The following is a 27432-nucleotide window of genomic DNA, read 5'->3' as shown; positions in this document are numbered from 1 at the left end:
CACTGAACCGTTTGACATCATTCAAACACTCCTACACAGGTCTTGTAACGGAGATTTGTAAAATGTATTTTTCACATTTGTGAACTTTATACTTTTTGAGATATTTTCGATAAAAAAGTTTAAAATTCCCATAGAGTTTACATTGAGACCCTTTGGCGGCAAAGATTAATTGTTACGTCAGTGCTCAGCTGTCAGTAATCAAGGATCTCTGATCCAAAGCCATGCCACCACCACCTCTGCGCTAAACCAGGCTAAACGTGAATGTTACGTTACGTCTACTCATTCAGCTGTAACAGCTGTGAAAACAGTCTACCATGCCACTGCTGACCAGGACGTTATCGTCTTGTCTCCTGTTAGGCTACTCCTTACTTGATTTGTTTATGTCGTTACAGTAGCCTAACCGGTTTGCTCTCGGTAACGTTATCAACAGCTAAAGACAATCTAACCTAACGTCAACGTAAACTTGCTCCAGGCTAACGTTTAACGTCGGAGTAGGCTACAAGGCGAACACAGCTTACACAAGGGCTTTTGGCCATCTATGTGTAGCCAGAGCCCTTATTAGACATTCTCTGTAGCCTGGAAAACCAGCGCCATCTGCTGGACGGCAAAATGTTTTGCCTGCATTTGGGTCTGGCCTCGGACCACTGTACATTTTGAAAACACTGCCCTGAATCTGGCAGATGGCAACTAAACCAATCAAAACGCAGAGATGTGTTTGAATCAACGCGGGCGAGGCAGAGGGCTCTGGGGCGGGGTTTTGAGGGAGTGTTGGCCTATAGGCACAGACACGGTTTGAAAGACAACGGGTTGTGCTCATCAACAATGTTCCGTTGTATCCATTCATCGAGGCCAGACTAAATTACACATCCAATCCATTTAGGCTGGTTTATCAGGCTACATTCTCTGGTGTAGCCTACATAAAATATCCTACTCTAAGCTAACGTTACATTCGCTAGATCCTACCTGTTGCTGCATCATCGTTGATTGCCGTTGTTTGTTTGTTAGCAAGCTAGTCGTTTCAGCCAGCCAGGCAATCATTTAAAGCTTTCGGTATCATTCACAAATTAAAAACCTTTGTTAACAGCTTATTGTACATTTCATTCCTATTAGGACAATCACACACCTGGAGACACTTCGAAGAACTAGCTCATCCTGTAATATAGCCTACATAAAATATCCTACTGTAAGCTAACATTACATTTGCTATATCCTACCTGTTGCTGCATCATCCTTGATTGGCGTTGTTTGAGATTGTATTCCGTATTGCCTGGCCCTATGGTCTACTTTTAACCTGCATTAGTGTAGATATGAAGGCTGTAAGCTATCCTACCAGTCGTTTCACTGTAGGCTACTAAAGTATCAGCTCTTGCAACTCGTTTGAAGTTGGCAACTTCATGCCAGTCTTTTAAATTCTAATAAATGAAGAGTTATTTTCCATAATAGCCTATATCCACAATTTTGATGCATTTTCATAAATCACTTTTTAAATGTGACTTTTCAGTGGAATTGTAATTGGGTTATTGTTATTTATCTATTCTTCTGTGTAGCCTAGTTGTCTTTTTAACTATAGGCCTAATACAATGTTTTACACAGTCAGCAACCTTTTTGCATTTACATGCAATGGTAATTCCTTCCATGGAATTACATTTTCTAACTTTACGAAATGAACTGCAAATGTCTTTACATGAAAATGTGTCTTTAAAATTGACAAACATCATATGTGCAATTCATGGCACAAGACGATCGGGACCAGAAAATAATTTTTATTTCTCCATAGACTCTCATTCATTTTTTTTCCGATCTTAGGTCCAGTGGACCGACCGGAAGGGGCGGTCACTTAGGTTCTATGTGCTGATTACAGTGAACAGCTGGCTGCACCGAAGGGGCAGGGGCCCGTCATAGCCGCTTGCGGCTGTATTTCCCCTATGTATGTATTTTGTGTTAATCATAAGTACATTTAACCTAACATGTGCACTTTAAAGGGCGAAGATTATATGGTGAAACGTTCATGCTTTAGTCATAATGCACAATTGTTCTAAATCAGCCTAACTATAATCAGAGAATGTCTAATAATTTCAAACCAATTTCAGCTCCTTGACAGGAGGGGGCGACAGACAAATTATGACGGTTAATGGCCATGAGCCTCTTCTGACTTGTTTAGACTTGACCGCCATTCGTGAACCCCTGGCTTCCTCCAAACTTTGTACTTCCTCTTTCTCAGATTCCATGGCAATCTACAGAGGGGGAGATTCCAGACGCCTGTAACGTGAACTGTATAGTCCCGTCAGTATCCGGATACGTTTTCTAGGTAAATATTGCTGCAGGTTTACATATATTTGACCATTGTTTTCCAGCCAATCAGTGTATTATTTAAACGTGTGCTAGAATATAAAGTTCTGAATGTGTTGTCATTGTGAACACAACATAGCATAACCTAGCTACCACACCGCTACTGCTAGCAATGATGTGTGTAACGTTATCCACTAACGTTCACAACGTCACAGCATACCCGTAGCACAAAAGAGCTGCTAACGAGGATGCGATAAGCAGGCTAAAATCACCCAGTCGTGAACTGACATCAACCAAATTACCACGTTTGAGTGTGAAAGAGTTTCGGTGGATGTTCTAGTATTGTATATTTCCCCTTCGCTTGTGTTTTTGTAGTATCGTGTTAAGACGACATTGTTACAGTAGTCTAATCTACGTTAGCCATCGATAATGAATTCACGTCAACGTTAACGTTACCAACGACGTGAGGAACGAAGATAAGTTAGCTAACGTTAGCTAACATTAGCGAATGGCTAGCTGTTACCTTATGCTCGTTGGCCTTGCTGATTCGCCATGTATGTCTTTTTATGTGAATGAACTTAAGCTTGTTTAGCGGAGATAGAGGAACTGTAGCGTTGTTACGCAGACTACACTATGGTTTAACGTTATAGAATACAAGAACAAATATTAATAATTTGATTGCTGTCTGGTCTTCCATTTGTACTCCTGCAACACCAAACGACAGGCAAACACATACACAGATAACGTTTCCGAATTAAGATAGCTCTTCAGTGTGGTCTTGTTAGTGACATGCTGAGCGGCATTTCGACCATCAATAATTTATACCTTAATTTGTCTTCGGTTTTGACTCCCAAATCCAGCTAGTTAACTAACGTTTACTAACTAGCTTTCCCTCAAAGCTAGTAGGGCACAGTCACTCAAATCAGTAACGTTATATATCTTTAGCTTTATCTGAACTCTACAAATAAGAACAATTTAACTAATGCTGCACAGACGATTTTAAAATATCTGGAGAAGACTAAATTATCAACTTTTTATAGATTTAAGTCTGACACTCTCTCCCATTTTAAGACAAGTCAGACTGATTTTGCAAAGACTGGGAATAGATCATGGGATTATACTATCACATCACGCAAAATTGTGGGATTTTGGGATATGGTGGTTACTGTACAATTTTATATACAGGATTTCCAGTGCATAGACTTCAAGAGCTGCCCAGGTATTCATAGATGGTAACTACATCACTTAAAAGGGCACTATTATGCTTTTTCGTTTTTTCCTTGTCCTATTGTGGATTACATAGCTTTATGTGTATGTAAATGGTTGGCAAAGAGACAATAGCAAAAGTAACCACTGAGGGGAGTAAATGAATACTGCAAACAGACATAAACTGCGCTGCCTACAAGTGGCTTGTAGCGAATTTCAGCCGCGGCTTTATTTTAGTTCTGGTACAAGGTGATGGAGGCATGTACTTTTACTGGGAGTAAATGGGACAGCTTCATCAGATGATTTCACAGTCAGAAAAGCTTGATTTCGCATTTCTCAGCAAGTTAGCAAGTCAGCATTGCAGCAAAGCTTTGGTTAGTAATGGGTAGAAGATGTTTTCTTCATTGTGAAGCAGTGACTGTTGCTGTTCTTTGGAATAGTGGATGCTCTGATAAAAAAGATTGTCTTTTTTTTTGTTTTTTTTGTTTTTTAGGTTATTTTTTGGGCTTTTTATGCCTTTAATTGGACAGGACAGTAGAGAATGACAGGAAGCGAGCGGGAGAAAGAGCTGGGGTGGGATCCGGAAAGGACCACGGGGCGGGAATCGAACCCAGGTCGCCGGCGTGCGGTGCAGGTGCCCCAGCCTGTTGCGCCACGGCTGGGGCCAAAAAAGATTGTCAATTGCTCTTTGAGGACACATATTATCCCTAAATCCAGAATAGACCAAACCGTATAGCCTACTTGGTAGCTGACTTGGCTAGAACTACATTTTACCAGTTCACCTTGGATTAAATAGGCTAGAGGTATTTGGTAGCCTACTAGAGTTATTACAGCTATAGTATGTGACTATTCCGTACGTCTATCTGCCTTGTTGTATTATTTTTTATCTCCCCTGGTGCGGACGGAAGGCTATGAAATGGCTTTCCAAATTCAAGTAAACATTAGCATGTAGCACGCTACAGTCATACAGGGTTGTATGCTTAGCTTTTTCACTAGGAGCACAGGTGCTCCTGAATGAAAAAATGTAGGAGCACAGAAAACAATTTAGGAGCACTATGACATTTCCTTGAAAACCTTATTGCCTTAAAGGGATTATCTGGAGAAAATGCACTTTGCAGATCAATTTACGGATGATTGGGAGTACATACGTTGAGTTGACATCAAATCATGTCATTTGGATTTTGAGAAAGTTCGATTTTACCGTTTTTAGCCACAACTGGCCTTTCCTGTTAATCGGCCTCATATATGGCTGGGGCCTATAGGCACTTGTGCCATCAATGCACCCAATGACATAATATTGTAACCGAATGGTATCATAGTGATACCCATATGAAAAGTCAACAGCAAGGATAATTTCTGTGCCACTTGACACTTAAAGCATTAGTGACCTGTGAGTTGGTGAAACTCCATTTTAATGATGACCCTCGTGAGTTGTGGCCAGGAAAGAGGATGAAGTCGCGCACTATAACCGCTCCAGCGCAAGACAGACTTTACGCACTGATTGGCAGACCGCTTTCCCTATGCTCAGCATCTCAAATACTGTACAGAAAACTACACGTCGCAAATAAACGGAGATCTATGCAAATAGTTTTCAGTGAACTGAGGTCAGGTTCACGATTGGTAGCCTAACGTAGGGCTGGAGAAGGCTATTTAAATATATTAAAGATTAACGTAAATTAACTATTAACGTATCACTTCAGCCAAAATTCATCAAGATGTCGAGCCGTGGTCTTATCAAACTCTCTCGGTGAATTGCACAAATTATTTGCGCTCCGATGTCAATAGGCCTCTCATCAATAGGGCATGCCATTGCGAACACGAGAAAGCTGCGGAAATCGTGGGTTTAAATAGCCTACCCTGAGCAAAAATCGGGTTATCTTTCAAACTTAACCTGCTCAAAACCTGCTCCGACCAGGTTAGGTTCAGAGCATGTTTCTATAGTAACTAACATACCGTGTTCATTTTGGAACGGAAAACCTAGAGTTACCGCAAACCCTGGGTTAACTTACCCGGTTTTGTGATAAAACCGGCTTTGTCGAATACCCCTCTGGTTGTCTCTGTCATGCTGGACACTGCTACTGGGCCTTGCACTGCCCATCCGAAAGTACTCTCCAGTGCCACTAGGCTCTTTGTCAGTCTTTCTACTCCAATAATAATCAGAGCCAATTAGCACAGAAACTTCAAGTTTATCATCTCCAGCACAGTCTGCTAGTTGAAGGCCTCTGCTTTTAATTTCCTTTTGTATATGTTCACTAGGCACCTTCATTAGCGCTGTGCACACTTTGGGGGTGACAACTGCCTCTATTTCAATTCTCTGCTGTTTATTCCATACAATCTCCAAGCTGAGCTTCACTCTGTTGCGACTCACCGTTGTTGGAGCAGAGGAGCCAAATGTGTGAAGAGTAAAGGCCCCGGTACAGTCCATGCACCCGACTTGTCGTGCGACATGTTGACGTCACGGGGAACGTTGTAACCATGTATACTTGCGCGTGGTAGTCGCGACACAATTTGCAGTATTCTCCTGAACAGAGGCACGGTATCCTTTGACGTTAATGGCAGTAGCAACTAGATTCTTTGCTGATATTTCAGACTTAGCTTGCACACCTGAAGGATTAGCCTACCATCTCGTTTATGAGATGAGTTTGTGTAATCTCCCTAAATGGAAAGAGATTTTTTTTTTTTTTTTAGGTCTAGCAGATATCCTTTGGTTGAAAATAAATCTTGCGCGCCCCTGATATAAAATGTTCGGTGTGCGATACGTCGGCGCGCGGCTGAAATGTGGCTTGCGACACAGGAAATTACGTCACATTGTCGCGCGACAGGTCGGGCGCGTCGAGTATACTTCTAGCGTAAGCGTCCCTTGTCTAGTAATAGGTAGCTGCAGCGCCTTCACCACATTCTCATGCACAAAACTCCCCTGACTGCCTCCATCTAACAAGCAGCGGACCATCTTCCTGCTTGTGGGCCCTACGACCCATGCCTTGGCGGTTTGTAGCAGCACAGTGTTCTCAGTGTCCGGTTTGCCTTTCTCTGCTTGGGGAATTACTGAGGAAATAACAGTGTCCATGCTGGCAGACGCAGCAGGTGGAGATGCCTCATCTTTCTCACATCTTCTCTCCAAAATTCCTGCCATACACTAACATCTCCTTTGAATTTTTCAATTGTAGCTTAGGCAGTCTCACTGTCGGTTTGTTTGTGTTACCATCACTTGGCCGTGCAGGCTGTGGGTTACTCACAGTCTCATGTTCACGGATCACTCGGTGAGCTCGCGCCTTCATCTCGATGACGCGATCTCTGTATTTCTCTGCGAGTTCAATTCTTCAATTCAATTCGGTTTGTTGCTCCACTATGCCGTCCAGCTCGTGCAAACTGTCCTCTTTTGCTAACAACACTGCTAACATGTCACGCACATGGTTGATATCCTTGTCTTCTTTTAGTAATTCAACTTCGATCTGGTTCAGCAGTCTCGTTGTGGAACTCCGTATCGTCCGACGCTTTCTTTTGGCCTTCTCGAGTTGTTCCACACCGGTCGGTCGCACTTCGTTCTCTTCCTCATTGTTTTCTGTTATCCGGGTTTTTCGGCACCAAAAAATGTTGTACATTTATCTTCTTAGCAATTATGAATGACGAAGCGAGACATAGTTTCTTTTTAGACTTTTAGTGAATAAAAAAGGGGTACAATATACAGCAGGTGCTTGCTAATTCTAACATGCTAGACTTTTGGTCGTAACGTCGTAGAATGTCGCAGACAATAAATCGCGGGTCGTTGAACATGTCAGATTACAAGACGCTTCCTTCTTCGAACGTCGTCCTACCATACTTGGTCGTGTGACTACTCGTGTAACTGTATTTTAATAGGGAAAATATGGAGATGTTTGGTCGCTTCTAACTTCATCTCTGTTTGGATCCTAATGAATGCATTGGGCTAGCTAAGTGCTATCAAAGTTGCGCCGCACACCAGAGCCAGTGAGTGCACGCATTGAAACGTGAGAGGTATGCATCAACTTGTCTTAATTAGGGGAATAACATAGTTTAATATGAACAAACGGTGAAGTGTTCCTTTAACAGAGGAGTGGGGTTTTAAAAAAAAGTGGTGCTCATTAAAAACAGGAATTTTCAGCCTTTTATTTAGGACACGTCTATCCACATTTGAAGAGCCATATCTCAGAAACTAAACAAGATACCAAGCTAAAATGTTGGTTTTCTTCTAATGAGACATGGAGGAACATTTGGACCAAAAATCAGGAAAAACTGAGGACCATGGTGTCAGACCTGTTCCAACTGATATGGAATTGCTTAATGATTAGGCTTAAATGCTTGTTCCATGTAAGCGCAGACTAAATGCCAATCAGATTATTTAGCGTTCATGTAAACAGGTTTGTTTGTAATCTTTAATAAATCTGTCATTTGTAAACCGAATTGCCCCTCGGGGACTAATTAAGTTTTCTGAATCTGAAAAATGTCCACTTAAATGCAGCTATTGTCACTATTCTTGTTTTGATGGACTGGTTTTTTTCTTTCTTTTTAACAGGCACCTGTGGAGTTGGCCATCCTTTCGGATTATCGAAGTGTTCTGGGCTCTGTTGTATTTGTGATCTGCCTCGTGCTGGTCCTGCAGACATTTTGCCAGTCAATGGCTCTGATGGACAAACACAAAGTCAAACGACAGAGGCTGGACCGCATCTGTGAAGGTCAGATATTCACACTAAATATTGGTTGACTGCCAGTTAGTTTCTAATATGATTATTTAGGCTACATGTCTAAACCAGTACAAATTCGAGAATCTTTGATCTCTTTGCCAAGTCATCTATGGCAGAGATGGAATAGTGACAGTCTTGTCAAAATGATGACTGTTAATGCCACCCAACCTACCTATGCCTATACCTACCTATGAAATCTCTGACAGCATTATCATAAACTGTAGGGTAAATGTGACCATTAAGCCAGGGGTGGGCAATTAATATCCCCAAGGGGCCACATGCAAAACCTCTCGTTTTTCCGAGTTTCTGTCAATACCATGGCGACAAAGAGAAAGATATATGATTTTTCATTTAAGATGACAGTTGCCAAATTTGCCGAACAAAATTCGGGAGAAGCAGCGGCAAGATATTTCTCGGTTGATCCAAAGACGGTGCCAGAATGGCGTATAAATAAAGTTGAACTACAACGGCTGTCCAAGGGAGAGCCCTGCGCATCTGGTTGGGAGCTGTTAGCGCAGGCAAGGCAGGCAGAGTAGCGGGGGCCGGAGAGGGAAAAGAGGAGGAGAGCGACGTGGAGGAGGAATTCGCTAATGAACTTGTAGTTGAGGATCGCAGGGATGATGGCGATGAATAGGGTCATTTTTAATCACATGATTGCAGTTGTTTTACAGGGGTAGCATTCATTCTTTATTGTTGATGTGTTTTGGGCAACAAGTTCATAGGCTCGATGGTAATTGTATTGTTCAGCCCATGGCTATCACATCGTTTCGTTATTTTAACCCTTTAGGCGCCAGCGGTTTTTTCCAAAAACATTCAATTTTGACATATTAATTTCAAAAGGCTTTAACTTAAAAGTGATGAGAGATAGAGACTTTCTGTAAATTAGAGAAATATTAAAGGGATATTCCGCCATTTTTGGAAATAAGCTCATTTTCCACCTCCCCTCGAGCAATTGATATTTACCTTTTTCCCGTTCATCCGGCCATTCTGTGAGTCTGGCGATACAACTTTTAGCTTCAGCTTAGCATAGATCATTGAAACGGATTAGACCAGTAGCATCTCGCCTGCTAGCATCATGTTTAAAAGTGACTAAGATTTCCGGTAATTTTTCCATTTAAAACGTGTCTCTTCTCAAGTTAGAAAGTGCAAAGAAACCTGGCGTTTTTCTAGGCTGATTTGACATGGAACTACACTCATCTGGCGTAATAATCAAGGCAACTTGCAAACTACTGGCCCTACTACTGCTTGTTGTCTATGGGGACTATTTTCAGATGCTGCGTGATATCACTGCGCCCATGGTACGTTTGCAAGTTGCCTTGATTATTACGCCAGATGAGAGTGTAGTTCCATGTCAAATCAGCCTAGAAAAATGCCCAGGTTTCATTTTCAGTTGGTCTTATTGTACTTTCTCACTTGAGAAGAAATGGCATATAGTCTACAATCAGCGCATTAGTATGTGTGTTACTGTCTTTTCAGACACAAAAAGTAGTTTGCAGTTCCTGCAAAAAGCAGTTGGCCATGTTATACTGTATGCAATTTCAAATGGACAGAGCAGGACCTGCGTGTTCCTGCCACACCACCTTCAACTGTATGAAATGTTTTACCATCATGATTGTTAAAAATCATCATAGTCAAGGGGAATTTGACAACATAATCCTGTTCTATATATATTTTAACATTGGTCTATTTCATTATCAATAGGCTAAACTTAGCATATGCTATTCATTCACATTGTCAGTTGTGGTGAGAATGAATAAATGTTATGCATAAATGTTATGTTAAAATATGCACACACAAATCAAACTTTATCAATAAAAACAAATGAGGGAAGCACTAAAACATATGCAGCATGCCACTGTATCAGTTTTTAAGCTCTGACAGCAGGCTACATGCTTAGAGATATGAGGTGACAGACAAATAAGCAAATATCTGATAAAACAGTAACAATTTCACCAAATCTGTGATTTATTACGTTTATGGGAGGGTAATGTAATACTTTTTTCAATGTTCCCACAAACGTAATAATTTTTAAGTTTGATTTTTTTTATTGTTAACAGTAGGCAACATTTATGGGAAATTATTATGTTTGCAGGATTATTACATTTTAAAAGTGCATATTTTTATTACATTTGTGGTTTATTACATTTGTGGGAAGTTATTACATTCGTGGGTGTTACATTGTGAACTCATTTCACAGAAAAAATTACCTTTTGACTGTTAAACCCGGTGAAGATTCAACATATTAGCAGTCATTCCCGTTAATTCATTCACTGCCATTGACGTCTTTAAACGTCAATTTAAACACTTACGTGCATTTTGCCCTTGTTCAGCGTGGAAAATGAAAAAGAAAGATCAAGTCATATTGTTGTTTTTAAAAAGAAGAGTTAATTCAGATTTTCAAACTTGTGAGGTCTGCTGTTCAGTCCCTGATGGAATTTATTTTCTCTGAGAGTGTTTCTACTTATCTCAATAAAAAAAAAAAAACAAGAGCCTATGTTGAGTGAAAAGGTGTCTTCTGCATTAACCTGCAAAATTTGAGCCTCCTACAAATTCTTGTTCTTGAGCAATGAGCTTGTGAACTTTGACAAAAAAAAGAAGCAGAACAAACACCTCCCTCTCCCCGTAAAACTGCTTCTCTTAGCACGAAAATTTTTTTCAGAGTGTCTCCTGGATAGGGATGGGCATTCGATTAAATTTTCTTAGTCGATCGTCGGGAGAATTAACAATCAGCTATCAATTAATCATTTGAACATTTTACCAGTCAGCCATTCTCAGTTATCTGCGAGTTTATGTTTTGATTGCGCTCAGTTTCAACCTAGCATCAACTCGAATTTAGCATGGACATTTATTGAAACCAGCATATCGCATTCCGTCATGACATAGCCTAGGCTAATAATCACCAGACTAGTGTCTCACTACAGCTCCTGCTTCCAGTAATTTTTCTATTTAGAACTTGTCTCTTGAGTTAAAACGTGGAACAAGACCAACAGAAAATGAGACGTGGCGAATTTCTAGGCCGATTTCACATGGAACTATACTCTCATTTAGGCGTAATAGTCCAGTCACTAAGCAATTTGTCTGCTGCAGCTCAACCTTGTTGCTGGAAGTTGGCCTGCGGGGACTTTTTTCAGGTGCTGCATGATATCGTTGTGCTGCTGCACCCATGGTGTTCCTTGATTATTATACTGGATTGCCATTACATTCAGTTGCCTGTTCACATGCACATTCATCGAGCTGAGTTTATTAAGAAGGCTAAAAGGAAACACCCTAAGATGAATTCTAAATGTCATGTGATCTCTGCAGGCATTCGTCCCCCAATCCTGAATGGACCGATGCACCCACGCCCGCTAGTAGCCCTGTTAGATGGGCGGGATTGTACTGTTGAAATGCCTGTTTTGAAGGATGTGGCCACAGTGGCTTTCTGCGATGCCCAGTCTACCCAAGAAATTCATGAAAAGGTGAGTTAAGTTCTCATAAATTCCATTTCTGGTTTTGCCACCACCAACTCTTGCATAGTTTTGCAGTGACTGAAAAATTGACGAAAAAAAAGTATGTACAAAGAAAACAGAAAAACATTTGAAATTGCAAGACGATGTCTAAGCAACACACCGAAGCTTGTATATTGGTTGTTTTGTGAAATGGATGATCTTTAAAGCAACACCATGTAGTTTTTCAACCTTTATAATACATTTCTAAGACCCTTGTGATGGTACATCGATTTACAATAGGTTGAATGACGCGTCTGCCACAGCCTGACAGTGTCCGTATCGCTTTTACTGGCACTACTGAACTTGGGTTTCGGGTGGGAACCTGAAAGAACTACAAAATTCGACTGGTTTACAGCACACTGCGAACCCAATAGCGTGTATGGTTTTTTTTTTTAATAAATGTTTTTATTATTTTAGTTTTAGACAGAACATAGCACATATTGACAAAACAGTCATCACGGTCATGAATAATCAGTACAAAGTATACAAATGGAAAAATAAATTGAAAAGAAAACAATGGTCAAGGTTTACAAAAATATAAGCCCTGGTGTATGTTGAATAGACAGTAAAAGATGTTGATGGCCGAAGCAGCAACGAAGCCGAAAGTATGATACAAGTATAAACTTTGTAGGCTACAGCCTGATGTTGAAGTAGCGATTTATGACGAAGCTCCTTTTATATTAGGACAAAAAACAGCCAGTAGCCTATGCCTTGTCTAAACGGGGTGTACGTTTGGTAGGGGCTAGCGTACATTCTTGTAAGTAAATCACGATTAGACAGAAATAATATTTTAGGCTAACTAACCTAATGACTGAGTCATGTTTGTTTCTTTACTTTTCTGGTGAAAGTGTCTTGCCATAGGCTATAATACAAATCGACTTTTCTACTTTGCAGATAGCTTAGCCTAGTTTTACAAATGTATCACATAACTGCTATCGTAGTACCACATAATTTAATAATAAGAAAATAAGAAATTATCGTTTCCCAACTGTAGGGGGACCACAAGATCAAAACTTCCATGGTGTTGCTTTTAATGCAGTATCTACATTGCCCATTATCAGCAACCATTCATGCAATGTTCCAAAGGCACATTCTGTTTACTAATCACAGGGCCTGAATTTCATTTTTCACAACGGGGGGAATTCCCCCCCTCAGTGACTACAATGGGGGGGATTTATACAGTTTCGGGGTGAGAATTATACAGTTTGCGGGGAACGCTACTTGTAGGCTTAAACCAGTGGCGGCTGGTGGTTTGAGAATTAATGGAGGAAGGTGTGCGCGCGGGGGGTGGTCTTTCAGTGAGGGAAGTTGGTAAGCCCACATTATGGTTATGGATATGATTTAATGCCAAAGTAAGTAAACTGGAATTAATTAATACATTAATAAATACAATTATTTGTACCCCAGCTTGTTGGTATACTGTGCTGTTTTATACCCCTGTACTGCAAGACATACTGTAATGCATGCACTGAAAATGTGCTAGGACTTTTATTTTGAAATGGTTCCTAGAGTTTCTGAGTAGAAAGTTTTCAGCTGTTTGTTAGCAGCTGGGTAGAAGTGTCAAACTTCTAAAGCAAAGGATTCAGGCTCTACTTTGATGCCCCCAAACCAGTTGTACAATCATAATCTAACCCAAAATGATAACGCAGAGACATGACATGTAGGCTAGTCTAAAAAACAGCCCCTAATACAGTATGGAGGCTCACGTTTTCATGAAAGCTTAAAGGGATATTCCGCCATTTTTGGAAATACGCTCATTTTCCACCTCCCCTCGAGCAAAACAATCGATATTTACCTTGCTCCCGTTCATCCAGCCATTCTGTGAGTCTGGCGATACAACTTTTAGCTTCAGCCTAGCATAGATCATTGAATCGGATTAGACCATTAGCTTCTCGCCTGCTAGCTTCATGTTTAAAAGTGACTAAGATTTCTGGTAATTTTCCCATTTAAAACGTGTCTCCTCTCAAGTTAGAAAGTGCAATAAGACCAACTGAAAATGAAACCTGGCGTTTTTCTAGGCTGATTTGACATGGAACTACACTCTCATCTGGCGTAATAATCAAGGCAACTTGCAAACTACTGGCACTACTACTGCTTGTTGTCTATGGGGACTATTTTCAGATGCTGCGTACGATATCACTGCGCCTATGGTACGTTTGCAAGTTGCCTTGATTATAGAAATAGAATAGAATAGAATAGAATATATACTTTTTTGATCCCGTGAGGGAAATTCAGTTCTCTGCATTTAACCCAATTTAACCGAATTAGTGAACACACAGCACACAGTGAACACACAGTGAGGTGAATCACACAACCCAGAGCAGTGAGCTGCCTGCCCAACCAGCGGCGCTCGGGGAGCAGTGAGGGGTTAGGTGCCTTGCTCAAGGGCACTTCAGCCGTGGTGGACTGGTCGGGGATCGAACCGGCAACCCTCCGGTTACAAGCCCGATGCGCTAACCAGTACACCACGGCTGCCCCATTATTACGCCAGATGAGAGTGTAGTTCCATGTCAAATCAGCCTAGAAAAACGCCAGGTTTCATTTTCAGTTGGTCTTATTGCACTTTCTAACTTGAGAGGAGACACGTTTTAAATGGGAAAATTACCAGAAATCTTAGTCACTTTTAAACATGAAGCTAGCAGGCGAGAAGGCTAATGGTCTAATCCGATTCAATGATCTATGCTAGGCTGAAGCTAAAAGTTGTATCGCCAGACTCACAGAATGGCTGGATGAACGGGAGCAAGGTAAATATCGATTGTTTTGCTCGAGGGGAGGTGGAAAATGAGCGTATTTCCAAAAATGGCGGAATATCCCTTTAATAGTGTGTAAAACAGCAACATGACGTTCAGCTAGTTACAATTCAAACCTTGCTAGTTAATCTTCTTAAAATTACTTAAATTAATTTTCAACTAAATTAGACCTAAATAGTTACCAAAATGTCTTCGTTCAGACGTTCGTTCATTTGCTAGGTATGAGGCAACATATAATTTCATTGCTTTCTCCTAACTGACAGACTGCCTGCTACAATTGGAGCTTCGTATATGTCTTTCTGCCGTCTTGTTTTTGTATCTTTATCTTTAGTATATTTTGCTGTTCTTTTTAGTTGTGTTGATTTGTTGATGGTGTCTTACGCTGCTGGGACCTTAAATTTCGCCTTGGGGATCAATAAAGTATCTCTATCTATCTATCTATCTATCTATCTATCTATCTATGTGTAACATAGTGTGAAATAAATGTGAAATTAAACTAAATTGATCAGAAATTAAATGTGCGATGTACTGACAAGTTTAATTGACATGATGCCTGATGGTCAGCTCAGCTGTTACGTTCAAGACAAGATGGCAGGATTTGTGCGAAAGAATGATCTGTACTATTACATTAGAGGTGAGAGCCCACATAATCAATGATGAAGCCTGATTTGTGCTTTTGAGTCAACTAAGGGTGTCACGAAATTACATCTCAATCTCGAACTTCAAACTCAAAGGTAGGATGGGCTATGCAGCCACACCCCTAATGTCACGTCCAGCATGCACTTTAGGCCTATGCCAAGACGCAAAAACACACATGTTGAACTGCTGCTTTAACAATTTTTGCCACCAGCCAGTTAAAAAATACACATCACCTGACCAAAATCGAAGCCCCTCCTCTTACTCTGAAATCACAGGTGTGATTACATTGCATGTGAATGCAATGTGCTGTTATCCCTATTCTTCTTATTATTATTCTTCCTCCGACCAAAATCCACGGTTTATAACGCTAAAACACTTAACCGTTTGACGTCATTCAAACACTCATACAAACGTCTTGTAACAGATTTGTCCAATGTATTTTTCACATTTGTGAACTTTATACTTTTTGAGATATTTACGATAAAGTAATTAAACACTCCCATGGACTTAACATTGAGACGCTGTGGCGGCAAAGATTAATTGTTATGTCAGTGCTTAGCTGACAGTAATCAAGGATCTTTGATCCAAAGCCATGCCACCGCTGCGCTAAACCAGGCTAAACCTGAATGTTATGTCTACTCATTAAGCTGTAACAGCTATGAAAACATTCTACCATGCCACAGCTGCTGTAAACCAGGACGTTATCGTCTTGTCTCCTGTTAGGCTACTTCTTACTTGATTTGTTTATATCGTAACAGTAATCGGTTTGCTCTCGATAACGTTATCAACAGCTAAAGACAATCTAACCTAACGTCAACGTAAACACATTTAGGTTCAAGCCGCCTTCTCACAGTCGTTTCTAGTACAAACTGCATTGCTATCATTTTCACGTTTGTTTGTTAGCAAGCTAGTCGTTTCAGCTATAGGGACTTGCCAGCCAGGCAATCATTTAAAGCTTTCGGTATCATTCACAAATTAAAAACCTTTGTTAACAGCTTATTGTACATTCCTATTAGGACAATCACACACCTGGAAACACTTCGAAGAACATACTAGCTCATCCTGTAATATTTGTAGCCTACATAAAATATCCTACTGTAAGCTAACGTTACATTTGCTAGATATCCTACCTGTTGCTGCATCATCGTTGATTGGCGTTGTTTGAGATTGTATTCCGTATTCCAATGGTGTCTAAATCTATAGCCTATGGCCTACTTTTAGCCTCCATTAGTGTAGATATGAAGGCTATGTAAGCTATCCTACCAGTCGTTTCACTGTAGGCTACTAGTGTCAGCTCTTGCAACTCGTTTGAAGTTGGCAACTTCATTTCAGTCTTTTAAATTCTAAGAAATGAAGAGTTATTTTCCAAAATAGCCTATATCCACTATCACTTTTTAAATGTGACTTTCCAAGTAAATTCAGTGGAATTGTAATTGGGTTATTGTTATTTATCTATTTGTCTGTGTAGCCTAGTTGTCTTTTTAACTATAGGCCTAATACAATGTTTTACAGTCAGCAACCTTTTTACATTTACATGCAATGGTAATTCCTTCCATGGAATTACATTTTCTAGTTAAATGTAGTTGGTCTTCCATTCACGTCAATTAGCCTAACATTAATTTAGCCTACTCAACTTATCAAGTAAAATGATTATCTAGTTAGGTTTAAAATGCACATTGATAAGTTATTATTAGGGTTTGGTATCGTTTGGGTTTTATCAGCACTTTGGTCAACTGTTGTTGTTTTTAAAGTGCTATACAAATAAATTGACATTGACATTGTCCGATACCCGTGCTAAATCGATACTTTTAAAACGGTGCCTGAACCGGTACTTTGTTTTACAATGAAATGGTCTAGCATGAAGCTATATGCACAGAAGGCTGTTCAGGTACCTCATTTGTTTCCGACTTAAGCTGTGTTGTAGCTGCATCTTCTGTTATATTTAGCTCCATCCATGTTCACCAACACTGAATATATGATTTCCCCAATAATAGCAATTTTAACACACACAAAATCCTTTTACATCCAATAACCAAGCAGGTCAGTGTAGACACTAATTACACTTACAAGTTTCAAACACACCTGTCTCCAACGGAAACCAACGACATATCTGAACAGCCTTCTGTGCATATAGCCTATTGCTTTTTTATTATTATTATTATTATTTCATTGATGAGAGAAAATTTAACATGAAATTGAACCGTTATACTCAATTTACTATGAATATCTAACTTCTCTATGCATAATACATTTAAATGTTAAGGCGAGACACGGCAGGTGAAAATGGTGTTTTTTTAAGCCCCGGTCAATTTCGAGATTTTGTGCTAGTTTGCTACCTTAGTATGTATTCTACCACCCTACTACAACAACAAAGTCCAATTTGCACATTTAGGTGTTTATTTCGTGACATTTTGTCTACTCGCGCCTATATATTTCTCCTAATTTCATCAAAAGTCCCCATTCTTAAGTGTCTTGTCCTACCGCGACCGTGATCCGAAGCATATCGTGTGTGGCACCGTTGGAAAGCCCTGTTCCTCGTGAATGACGCTATGTATCCAATTATGGGCATTTCCTTTGTATTAGCAACCAATCTCGAAAGTTCAAAGGCGAGTCTAGGCTTTAGAACGGTATCTCAATGGCTGTGTTTCTATGGTTTAAAGGCTGTTTTCTCAAAACGAGTTTCCTCTCCCACTCTAAGCTGAAAAACTCCACTTCTGTATCACCTACATACACCAAACTTTCCAGTTTTATTCCTAAGAATATTGTGAAGACTTCTTCACAGGGGTTTGTTGATTTATTATTCTAAGCCTGATTTATATGACATTTTATTCTTAAAATGAGGCACGTTTTTATGGGTATTGGCAGTATTTTCAGGTTTACTGGAAAACGAAATGAAATATCCATAAACCCCTCTGATGTCTTTGGATTTACTATATATACAACATGAAAAAATTATTTTGGACCTGGCTTTGTCTAATGTTGAGTTTTTGAGGTTTGAAATATATGCAAATTAGCGCATAATTAGTGAGAACACCTAATTAGCATATTCAAACATTAAATTACAGAAAACTTGCAATATTTTTTTTTCACACATTTATGTGAGTAATCAGCTGGTGAAGTTTCATGATGATATGTGCAAGTACATTTTTTACCCTATTCACCTGTAGTGTCTCGCCTTAAAACAGCTTGCAGGGCCTGAATTTGGGCGCGGAATTGCGGGTATCCTGCATCTTTATTTTTTATTTCCCGCACCTTAATGATTCTAATGCGAGAGATTCCCGCACACATAGGTGCCTTGACAACGTCAATCTAATAATGGATCAGTGTGAATGCTACGACCGAGTCATGTTTCCATAATGTTGTCGCCACAGCTGCTATGTGAATGCAATCGTGGAAAAAATCTACAATTGTCAGTGATGATCAAGGAAACTATTACATGCATTTAAAGCGCCCGATGTCACTGAACAGTTGCAGGTAATGCAGAAAGGCTCCTCCATAGGCTACTCCCGATGTAAAAACTATACTCTGTCAGGTATGCAAAGCTGACAGCGCGGCCGCTTTTAGGCTATTAGGCGTCATTATCTGCCCAGCGAACTAAAGCCCAATTGACGGAAATTCTACATTGGATATTATCTAGAAGGTAAGACCTAAGCTGTTTAAGCCTACAAGTAGAGTTCCCTGCAAACTGTCTCACCCCCCAAACTGTATCTCCCCCTTTTTAGCCACTGAGGGGGGAATTTCCCCAGTTGTGAAAAATGAAATTCAGGCCCTGGCTTGCCATGGGTGCACACACAATGGTAAGCTCTGCATTCAAGTTTATCCAATATAGACGGCTTGCTACTGTGTTGCCCCCTGGTGGTAACCTTATGACCGGTACGTGAATCACTCAGATGTCCGCCCGTACACCGGTCATCAAAGTTGAACTGTATAGACTAACTCTATAATACCAGGGACCCACCGTCAAGTTAGGTTACGCTCCGACCTAGGTGATGTCAATAACCTAAGACTTCTGTTTATACAGATGGACACCATAAAGTCTCCTGGAAGGTGATCAAGTCTTCCAAGAGAATATCCAGGCTTATAAGTATCAGAAGTCAATAAACATCCAGGCCTTGACAGTTAGGTAACGCGATTAGGTTTCAGTGAACAGCTGAAACTCAGTATTTGCTTAGATTCAAGAATTAACCTAAGACTCAGAAAGGATAGAAAAGATGTATAAAAGAGTGTATCTTATTCTGTTTTGGGGGCTTACCTAACAAGAGGGTAACAGCTGTAAGAATCGGACGTTGATTTAAAATAGTCTTTTACTTCAGCAATTTAAATAACAGCAAAAATGCGGCACAATACAGCTTGCTGTTTACGATATGCAAGAAGAAAAACGTAATCCAATTTGTGGTGAAGAAAAAGGAAAAATCCGTCCTCGATGGTGTCGTTCTCTAAGTCCCAGGTCTTCGCCAGATGGCCGTGATGGTCACAGTGTGAGAAGTTTTTCTCGAGCACAAAGTGTGACTCCTGTACCTTCGCGGTTTTCAGTAGGAACGAGTTCTAACAACCACAAGTGACAAATAGAATAAAAAGACTGCGTTGCGTAACATGCAGAAAGAAGAGAAGCCCCGTTCTTTAGTTCAACCCTTATTATAGTGCATGAAAATGCACTATCTTGTTCTTCCTAGGTTTCTTATTACAGTGCATGAAAATGCACTGTACTGTTCTTCCAAAACTTTTTCTTATTACAGTGCATGAAAATGCACTGTACTGTTCTTCCTAGGCTTTTTATTACAGTGCATGAAAATGCACTGTACTGTTCTTCCTAGGCTTTTTCTTATTACAGTGCATGAAAATGCACTGTACTGTTCTTCCTAGGCATTTTATTATTCTTCTTCTTCTAACGCACTTAATGCAGCTTCAACCGCTTAACGTAGAAACTCCATTCAAACTATGTCGCGTAGGTCTTACTTACGGGATGTGGGCTTTGTATTTTTCAACTTTGTAACTTTTATACTTTTTAAAACTATTAGTTAAAAACTATTATAATTTCCCCCATAGACTTAACATTGCTCATTATGACATCACGGCAGCAATTAGAATGTTACCCCAGCTGGTCAGCCACCTGGGCACCAACTGTCAGTTTCTCTCAGGCTTTAAGCATACAATCTCTCTGAAGACTACACATATCCTGTTAAACTGTTTCCTCTGTCCACAACTGTTTCAAAATAAAAGTCCTCACTGCAATAATACACTATTAAATCATTTAACCATTGAAACTACTCAACTATTTAACTGTTCAAACATTCCAACTGTCAGTTATCATCAACTATGCCTCCAGTCGACTACATGAAACCTCCATGTACCTAGCAACCAACATAGCAACCATTAAAATTAAGCGTTTATGACCGTTTCCATAGCAACCAACATGATTTTACTACAGTAACTTCTTTATTCCTGATAGTGGCCACCATGGATACCCTAGCAACAAATGTTTCAAAATAAAAGTCCTCACTAGCAAGTTATCTAGTTAGCATGGTTAGCATTGTTAGCATAGCTAGCATTTTTAACATAACTGCAAAAAATCATCAACTAAGTTAGCTAATCAACCTGGTTAGCATTGTTAGCAAATCTAGCATTGTTAGCATAGTTAGCATTTTTACCATTACTGCTAGAAATCATCGGTTAAGTTAGCTAATCAACCTGGTTAGCATTGTTAGTAAAATTAGCATTGCTAGCATAATTCACATTTTTAGCACAACTGCTAGAAATCATTAGCTAAGTTAGCTAATCAACATTTTAACATGAATAGAAATCATTAGTTAAGTTAGAACTGGAATGTTTCAGCTTTAAACTGTCTACCTTCACACTATCAACTCTCTGTAAACTATGCAACCACCATGTTTACCCTAGCTACACCTTGGTAACCATATCTACATTATCTATCTTTTTTTGTATTTTCATGCACTGGTAATTCCTTGGAATTGCATTTCTAGTTATTATTATTATTCTTCTTCTAACGCTCTTAATGGAGCTTCAACCGTTTAACGTAGAAACTTCATTCAAACTGCGCTGCGTAGGTCTTACTTAGGCCATGGGAGCTTTGTATTTTTCAACTTTGTAACTTTTATACTTTTTGAACTATTAATTAAAAACTATTAAAATTTCCCCATAGACTTAACATTGCGATTATGACATCATAATAGGGCAATTAGAATCTTATGCCAGGTGGCCAGGCCAGCTGCAGCAGCTCTCTCTCTCTCAGGCTTTAAGCATACAATCTCTCTGAAGACTACATATCCTGTTTCCTCTGTCCACAACTGTTTCAAAATAAAAGTCCTCACTGCAATAATACAATATTAAATCATTTAACCATTGAAACTACTCAACTATTTAACTGTTCAACCATTCCAACTGTCAGTTATCATCAACTATGCCTCCAGTCAACTACATGAAACCTCCATGTACCTAGCAACCAACATAGCAACCATTTGCGTAACTTCTTTATTCCTATCAACTCTCTGTAAAGTATGCAACCACCATGTTTACCCTAGCTACACCTTAGTAACCATATCCACATTATCTATCTATTTTTGCATTTTCATGCACTGGTAATTCCTTGGAATTGCATTTCTAGTTATTACAGTGCATGAAAATGCACTGTACTGTTCTTCCTAGTCTTCTTCAACTTTTTCTTCTTATTATTACAGTGCATGAAAATGCACTGTACTGTTATTCCAAGTCTTCTTATTACAGTGCATGAAAATGCACTGTACTGTTCTTCCTAGGCTTCTTATTATTACAGTGCATGAAAATGCACTGTACTGTTCTTCCTAGGTTTCTTATTATTACAGTGCATGAAAATGCACTGTACTGTTCTTCCTATTCTTCTTATTACAGTGCATGAAAATGCACTGTACTGTTATTCCAAGTCTTCTTCCGCAACTTCTTCTTATTATTCTTCTTCTAACGCACGCAATTCAGCTTGAACCGTTTAACGTAGAAACTTCATTCAAACTTTGTTGCGTAGGTCTTGCTTATGCCATGTGTGCTTTGTATTTTTCAACTTTGTAACTTTTATACTTTTTAAACCATTAGTTAAAAACTATTACAATTTCCCCCATAGACTTAACATTGCTCATTATGACATCACGGCAGCAATTAGAATGTTACGCCAGGTGGCCAGTCCAGGTGCAGCAGCTCTCTCTCTCTCTCAGGCTTAAATTGATTACACCTGTATCAACTGTCAGTTTCTCTGGCTTTAAGCATACAATCTCTCTGAAGACTACATATCCTGTTAACTGTTTCCTCTGTCCACAACTGTTTCAAAATAAAAGTCCTCACTGCAATAATACACTATTAAATCATTTAACCATTGAAACTACTCAACTATTTAACTGTTAAACCATTCCAACTGTCAGTTATCATCAACTATGCCTCCAGTCAACTACATGAAACCTCCATGTACCTAGCAACCAACATAGCAACCATCAAAATTAAGCGTTTATGACCGTTTCCATAGCAACCAACATGATTATACTGCAGTAACTTCTTGTTTCCTGATAGTGGCCACCATGGATACCCTAGCAACAAATGTTTCAAAATAAAAGTCCTCACTAGCAAGTTAGCTAGTTAGCATGGTTAGCATAGTTAGCATTGTTAGTATAGTTAGCATTTTTAGCATAACTGCAAAAAATCATCAACTAAGTAAGCTAATCAACCTGGTTAGCATTGTTAGCAAATTTAGCATTGTCAGCATAGTTAGCATTTTTAGCATTACTGCTAGAAATCATCGGTTAAGTTAGCTAATCAACCTGGTTAGCATTGTTAGTAAAGTGAGCATTGCTAGCATAATTAGCATTTTTAGCGTAACTGCTAGAAATCATTAGCTAAGTTAGCTAATCAACATTTTAACATGAATAGAAATCATTAGTTAAGTTAGAACTGGAATGTTTCATCTTTAAACTGTCTACCTTCACACTATCAACTCTCTGTAAACTATGCAACCACCATGTTTACCCTAGCTACATACACTATTAAATCATTTTACCACTGAAACTACTCAACTATTTAACTGTTCATTCCAACCATTCCAACTGTCAGTTATCATCAACTATGCCTCCAGTCAACTAAATGAAACCTCCATGTACCTAGCAACCAACATAGCAACCATTAAAATTAAGCCTTTTTGACAGTTTCCATAGCAACCAACATGATTATACTACAGTAACTTCTTTATTCCTGATAGTGGGCACCATGGATACCCTAGCAACTACTGTTTCAAAATAAAAGTCCTCACTAGCAAGTTAGCATTGTTAGCATAGTTAGCATTGTTAGCATAGTTAGCATTTTTAGCATAACTGCTAAAAATGATTAGCTAAGTTAGCTAATCAACCTGGTTAGCGTTGTTAGCATTGTTAGCATTTTTAGCACAACTGCTAAAATGATTAGCTAAGTTAGCTAATCAACGTGGTTAGCATTGTTAACATAGTTAGCAATGTTATCATAGTTAGCATTTTTAGCGTTACTGCTAGAAATCATCAGCTAAGTTAACTTATCAACCTGGTTAGCATTGTTAGCATAGTTAACATTTTAGAATACCTGTTAGAAATCATTAGTTAAGTTAGAACAGGAATATTTAAGCTTTTAAATGTCTACCTTAACACTATCAACTCTCTTTAAACTATGCAACCACCATGTTTACCCTAGCTACACCTTAGTAGCCATATCTACATTTTTTTGCATTTTCATGCACTGGTAATTCCTTGGAATTGCATTTCTAGTTATTAATCTTCTTCTAACGCACGCAATTCAGATTGAACCGTTTAACGTAGAAACTTCATTCAAACTTTGTTGCGTAGGTCTCGCTTATGCCATGTGTGCTTTGTATTTTTCAACTTTGTAACTTTTATACTTTTTAAACTATGAATTAAAAAACGATTTCCCCATAGATTTAACATTGAACGATTTCCCCATAGACTTAACATTGCTCATTATGACATCACGGCAGCAATTAGAATGTTACCCCAGCTGGTCAGCCACCTGGGCACCAACTGTCAGTTTCTCTCAGGCTAGAGCATACAATCTCATACAAGTGCATACAATCTCTCTGAAGACTACATATTCTGTTCCCCTGTATCCTCTGCGCACAACAGTATCAAAATAAGTCCTCCTAATTCCATCCAACTTTATATCCATTCATCTTCTTCAAACCATTCACTCATCCACCCATTCTAAACAGTCTGCCTATCAACATCAATTAGACGCTCTACATTCAACTTTTAAACAATCTACTCTGTCTCAGGCTGGCTCTCTTAAGACTAGCCAGTTAAATTGATTACACCTGTATCTGTATCCACTACTCTCAGTAGAGAGCTGTGTCTCTCCATTCTACAAGAATATAAGGCACATTCCATCCAACCTTCTATCCATTCATCTTCTTCAGACCATTCACTCATGCACCCATTAAACTGTCAATCAACATCTATTAAACAATCTGCCTATCAACATCCATTAAACATTCTGTCTATCAACATTAATTAGACTATCTACATACAACTTTTAAAGTATTTACTGTGGGTCCCTCTCAAGCAGCGTTTATATGTCCTCCCTCGCTCCTCGATCCTCAATGATCTACATAAAGAAAGATAGAAGAAGGGCTAGACTATCCCATTGTTGCCGCTCCATCATTCTTTATGTAGATCAGTGAGGAGCGAGAGAGGACGCGTAAACGCTATGAGAGGCACCTTCTGTCTCAGGCTTTAAGCATACAATCTCATTAAGACTACAGATCCTGTTTCACTACTTCCTCTGTCTACAACTGTTTCAAAATAAAGGTCCTCACTGCAATAATACACTATTAAATCATTTAACCATTGAAACTACTCAACTATTGAACTGTTCAACCATTCCAACTGTCAGTTATCATCCACTATGCCTCCAGTCAACTACATGAAACCTCCATGTACCTAGCAACCAACATAGCAACCATTAAAATTAAGTGTTTATAACCGTTTCCATAGCAACCAACATGATTATACTGCAGTAACTAATTGTTTCCTGATAGTGGCCACCATGGATACCCTAGCAACAAATGTTTCAAAATAAAAGTCCTCACTAGCAAGTTAGCTAGTTAGCATAGTTAACATTGTTAACATAGTTAGCATTTTTAGCATAACTGCAAAAAATCATCAACTAAGTTAGCTAATCAACCTGGTTAGCATTGTCAGCAATTTTAGCATTGTTAGCATAGTTAGCATTTTTAACATTACTGCTAGAAATCATCGGTTAAGTTAGCTTATCAACCTGGTTAGCATTGTTAGTAAAGTTAGCATTGCTAGCATAATTAGCATTTTTAGCTTAACTGCTAGAAATCATTAGCTAAGTTAGCTAATCAACATTTTAACATGAATAGAAATCATTAGTTAAGTTAGAACTGGAATGTTTCATCTTTAAACTGTCTACCTTCACACTATCAACTCTCTGTAAACTATGCAACCACCATGTTTACCCTAGCTACACCTCAGTAATCATATCTACATTATCTATCTATTTTTGCATTTTCATGCACTGGTAATTCCTTGGAATTGCATTTCTAGTTAAACTTCTTCTTCTAACGCTCGCAATTCAGCTTCAACCATTTAACGTAGAAACTTCATTCAAACTTTGTTGCGTAGGTCTTGCTTATGCCATATGTGCTTTGTATTTTTCAACTTTGCAACTTTTATACTCTTTAAACTATTAGTTAAAAACTATCACCATTTCCCCCATAGACTTAACATTGCTCATTATGACATCACGGCAGCAATTAGAATGTTACCCCAGCTGGTCAGCCACCTGGGCACCAACTGTCAGTTTCTCTCAGGCTCCTCTCTGAAGACTACATATTCTGTTCCCCTGTATCCTCTGTGCACAACAGTATCAAAATAAGTCCTCCTAATTCCATCCAACTTTATATCCATTCATCTTCTTCAAACCATTCACTCATCCACCCATTCTAAACAGTCTGCCTATCAACAACATCAATTAGACGCTCTACATTGAACTTTTAAACAATCTACTCTGTCTCAGGCTGGCTCTCTTAAGACTAGCCAGTTAAATTGATTACACCTGTATCTGTATCCACTACTCTCAGTAGAGAGCTGTGTCTCTCCATTCTACAAGAATATAAGGCACATTCCATCCAACATTCTATCCATTCATCTTCTTCAGACCATTCACTCATCCACCCATTAAACTGTATATCAACATCTATTAAACAATCTGTCTATCAACATCCATTAAACTCTCTGTCTATCAACATTAATTAGACTATCTACATTCAACTTTTAAATTATTTACTCTGTCTCAGGCTTTAAGAGTACTCTGGCTCTCTTAAGACTAGCCAGTTAAATTGATTACACCTGTGTCAACTACTCTCAGAGAGCTGTATCAGTGTCTCTCTTAACAAGAATATAAGGCACATTCCATCCAACCTTCTATCCATTCATCTTCTTCAGACCATTCACTCATCCACCCATTAAACTGTCAATCAATATAAAACAATCTGCCTATCAACATCCATTAAACATTCTATCTATCAACATTAATTAGACTATCTACATACAACTTTTAAAGTATTTACTGTGGGTCCCTCTCAAGCAGCGTTTATATGTCCTCCCTCGCTCCTCGATCCTCAATGATCTACATAAAGAAAGATAGAAGAAGGGCTAGACTATCCCATTGTTGCCGCTCCATCATTCTTTATGTAGATCAGTGAGGAGCGAGAGAGGACGCGTAAACGCTATGAGAGGCACCTTCTGTCTCAGGCTTTAAGCATACAATCTCATTAAGACTACAGATCCTGTTTCACTACTTCCTCTGTCCACAACTGTTTCAAAATAAAGGTCCTCACTGCAATAATACACTATTAAATCATTTAACCATTGAAACTACTCAACTATTGAACTGTTCAACCCTTCCAACTGTCAGTTATCATCCACTATGCCTCCAGTCAACTACATGAAACCTCCATGTACCTAGCAACCAACATAGCAACCATTAAAATTAAGCGTTTATGACCGTTTCCATAGCAACCAACATGATTATACTGCAGTAACTTCTTGTTTCCTGATAGTGGCCACCATGGATACCCTAGCAACAAATGTTTCAAAATAAAAGTCCTCACTAGCAAGTTAGCTAGTTAGCATAGTTAGCATTGTTAACATAGTTAGCATTTTTAGCATAACTGCTAGAAATCATCGGTTAAGTTAGCTAATCAACCTGGTTAGCATTGTTAGTAAAGTTAGCATTGTTAGCATTATAAGCATTTTTAGCGTAACTGCTAGAAATCATTAGCTAAGTTAGCTAATCAACATTTTAACATGAATAGAAATC

At 39.1% G+C, this 27432-nt stretch overlaps 1 protein-coding gene across 1 annotated transcript in view; it reads left to right on the top strand.

Moving 5' to 3' along the window:
- The first annotated feature begins 2208 nt into the window (after window positions 1–2208).
- Window positions 2209–27432, top strand: part of LOC134068370 (C-terminal-binding protein 2-like) — an 88032-nt gene continuing 62808 nt past the window's right edge. Inside the window, exons 1-3 of the mRNA XM_062523929.1 lie at window positions 2209–2308; window positions 8027–8186; window positions 11499–11653. Of these exons, the coding sequence (XP_062379913.1) occupies window positions 8129–8186; window positions 11499–11653 (213 nt within the window). The 5' untranslated portion in view covers window positions 2209–2308; window positions 8027–8128. The remainder of the gene's footprint in view (window positions 2309–8026; window positions 8187–11498; window positions 11654–27432) is intronic.

The sequence above is a fragment of the Sardina pilchardus genome, chromosome 21 (assembly GCF_963854185.1).
Source record: "Sardina pilchardus chromosome 21, fSarPil1.1, whole genome shotgun sequence".
NCBI classification, from domain to species: Eukaryota; Metazoa; Chordata; class Actinopteri; order Clupeiformes; family Clupeidae; genus Sardina; species Sardina pilchardus.
The sequence above is the reverse complement of the archived record's forward strand: the minus strand, read 5'-3'. Positions and strand labels throughout refer to the sequence as shown.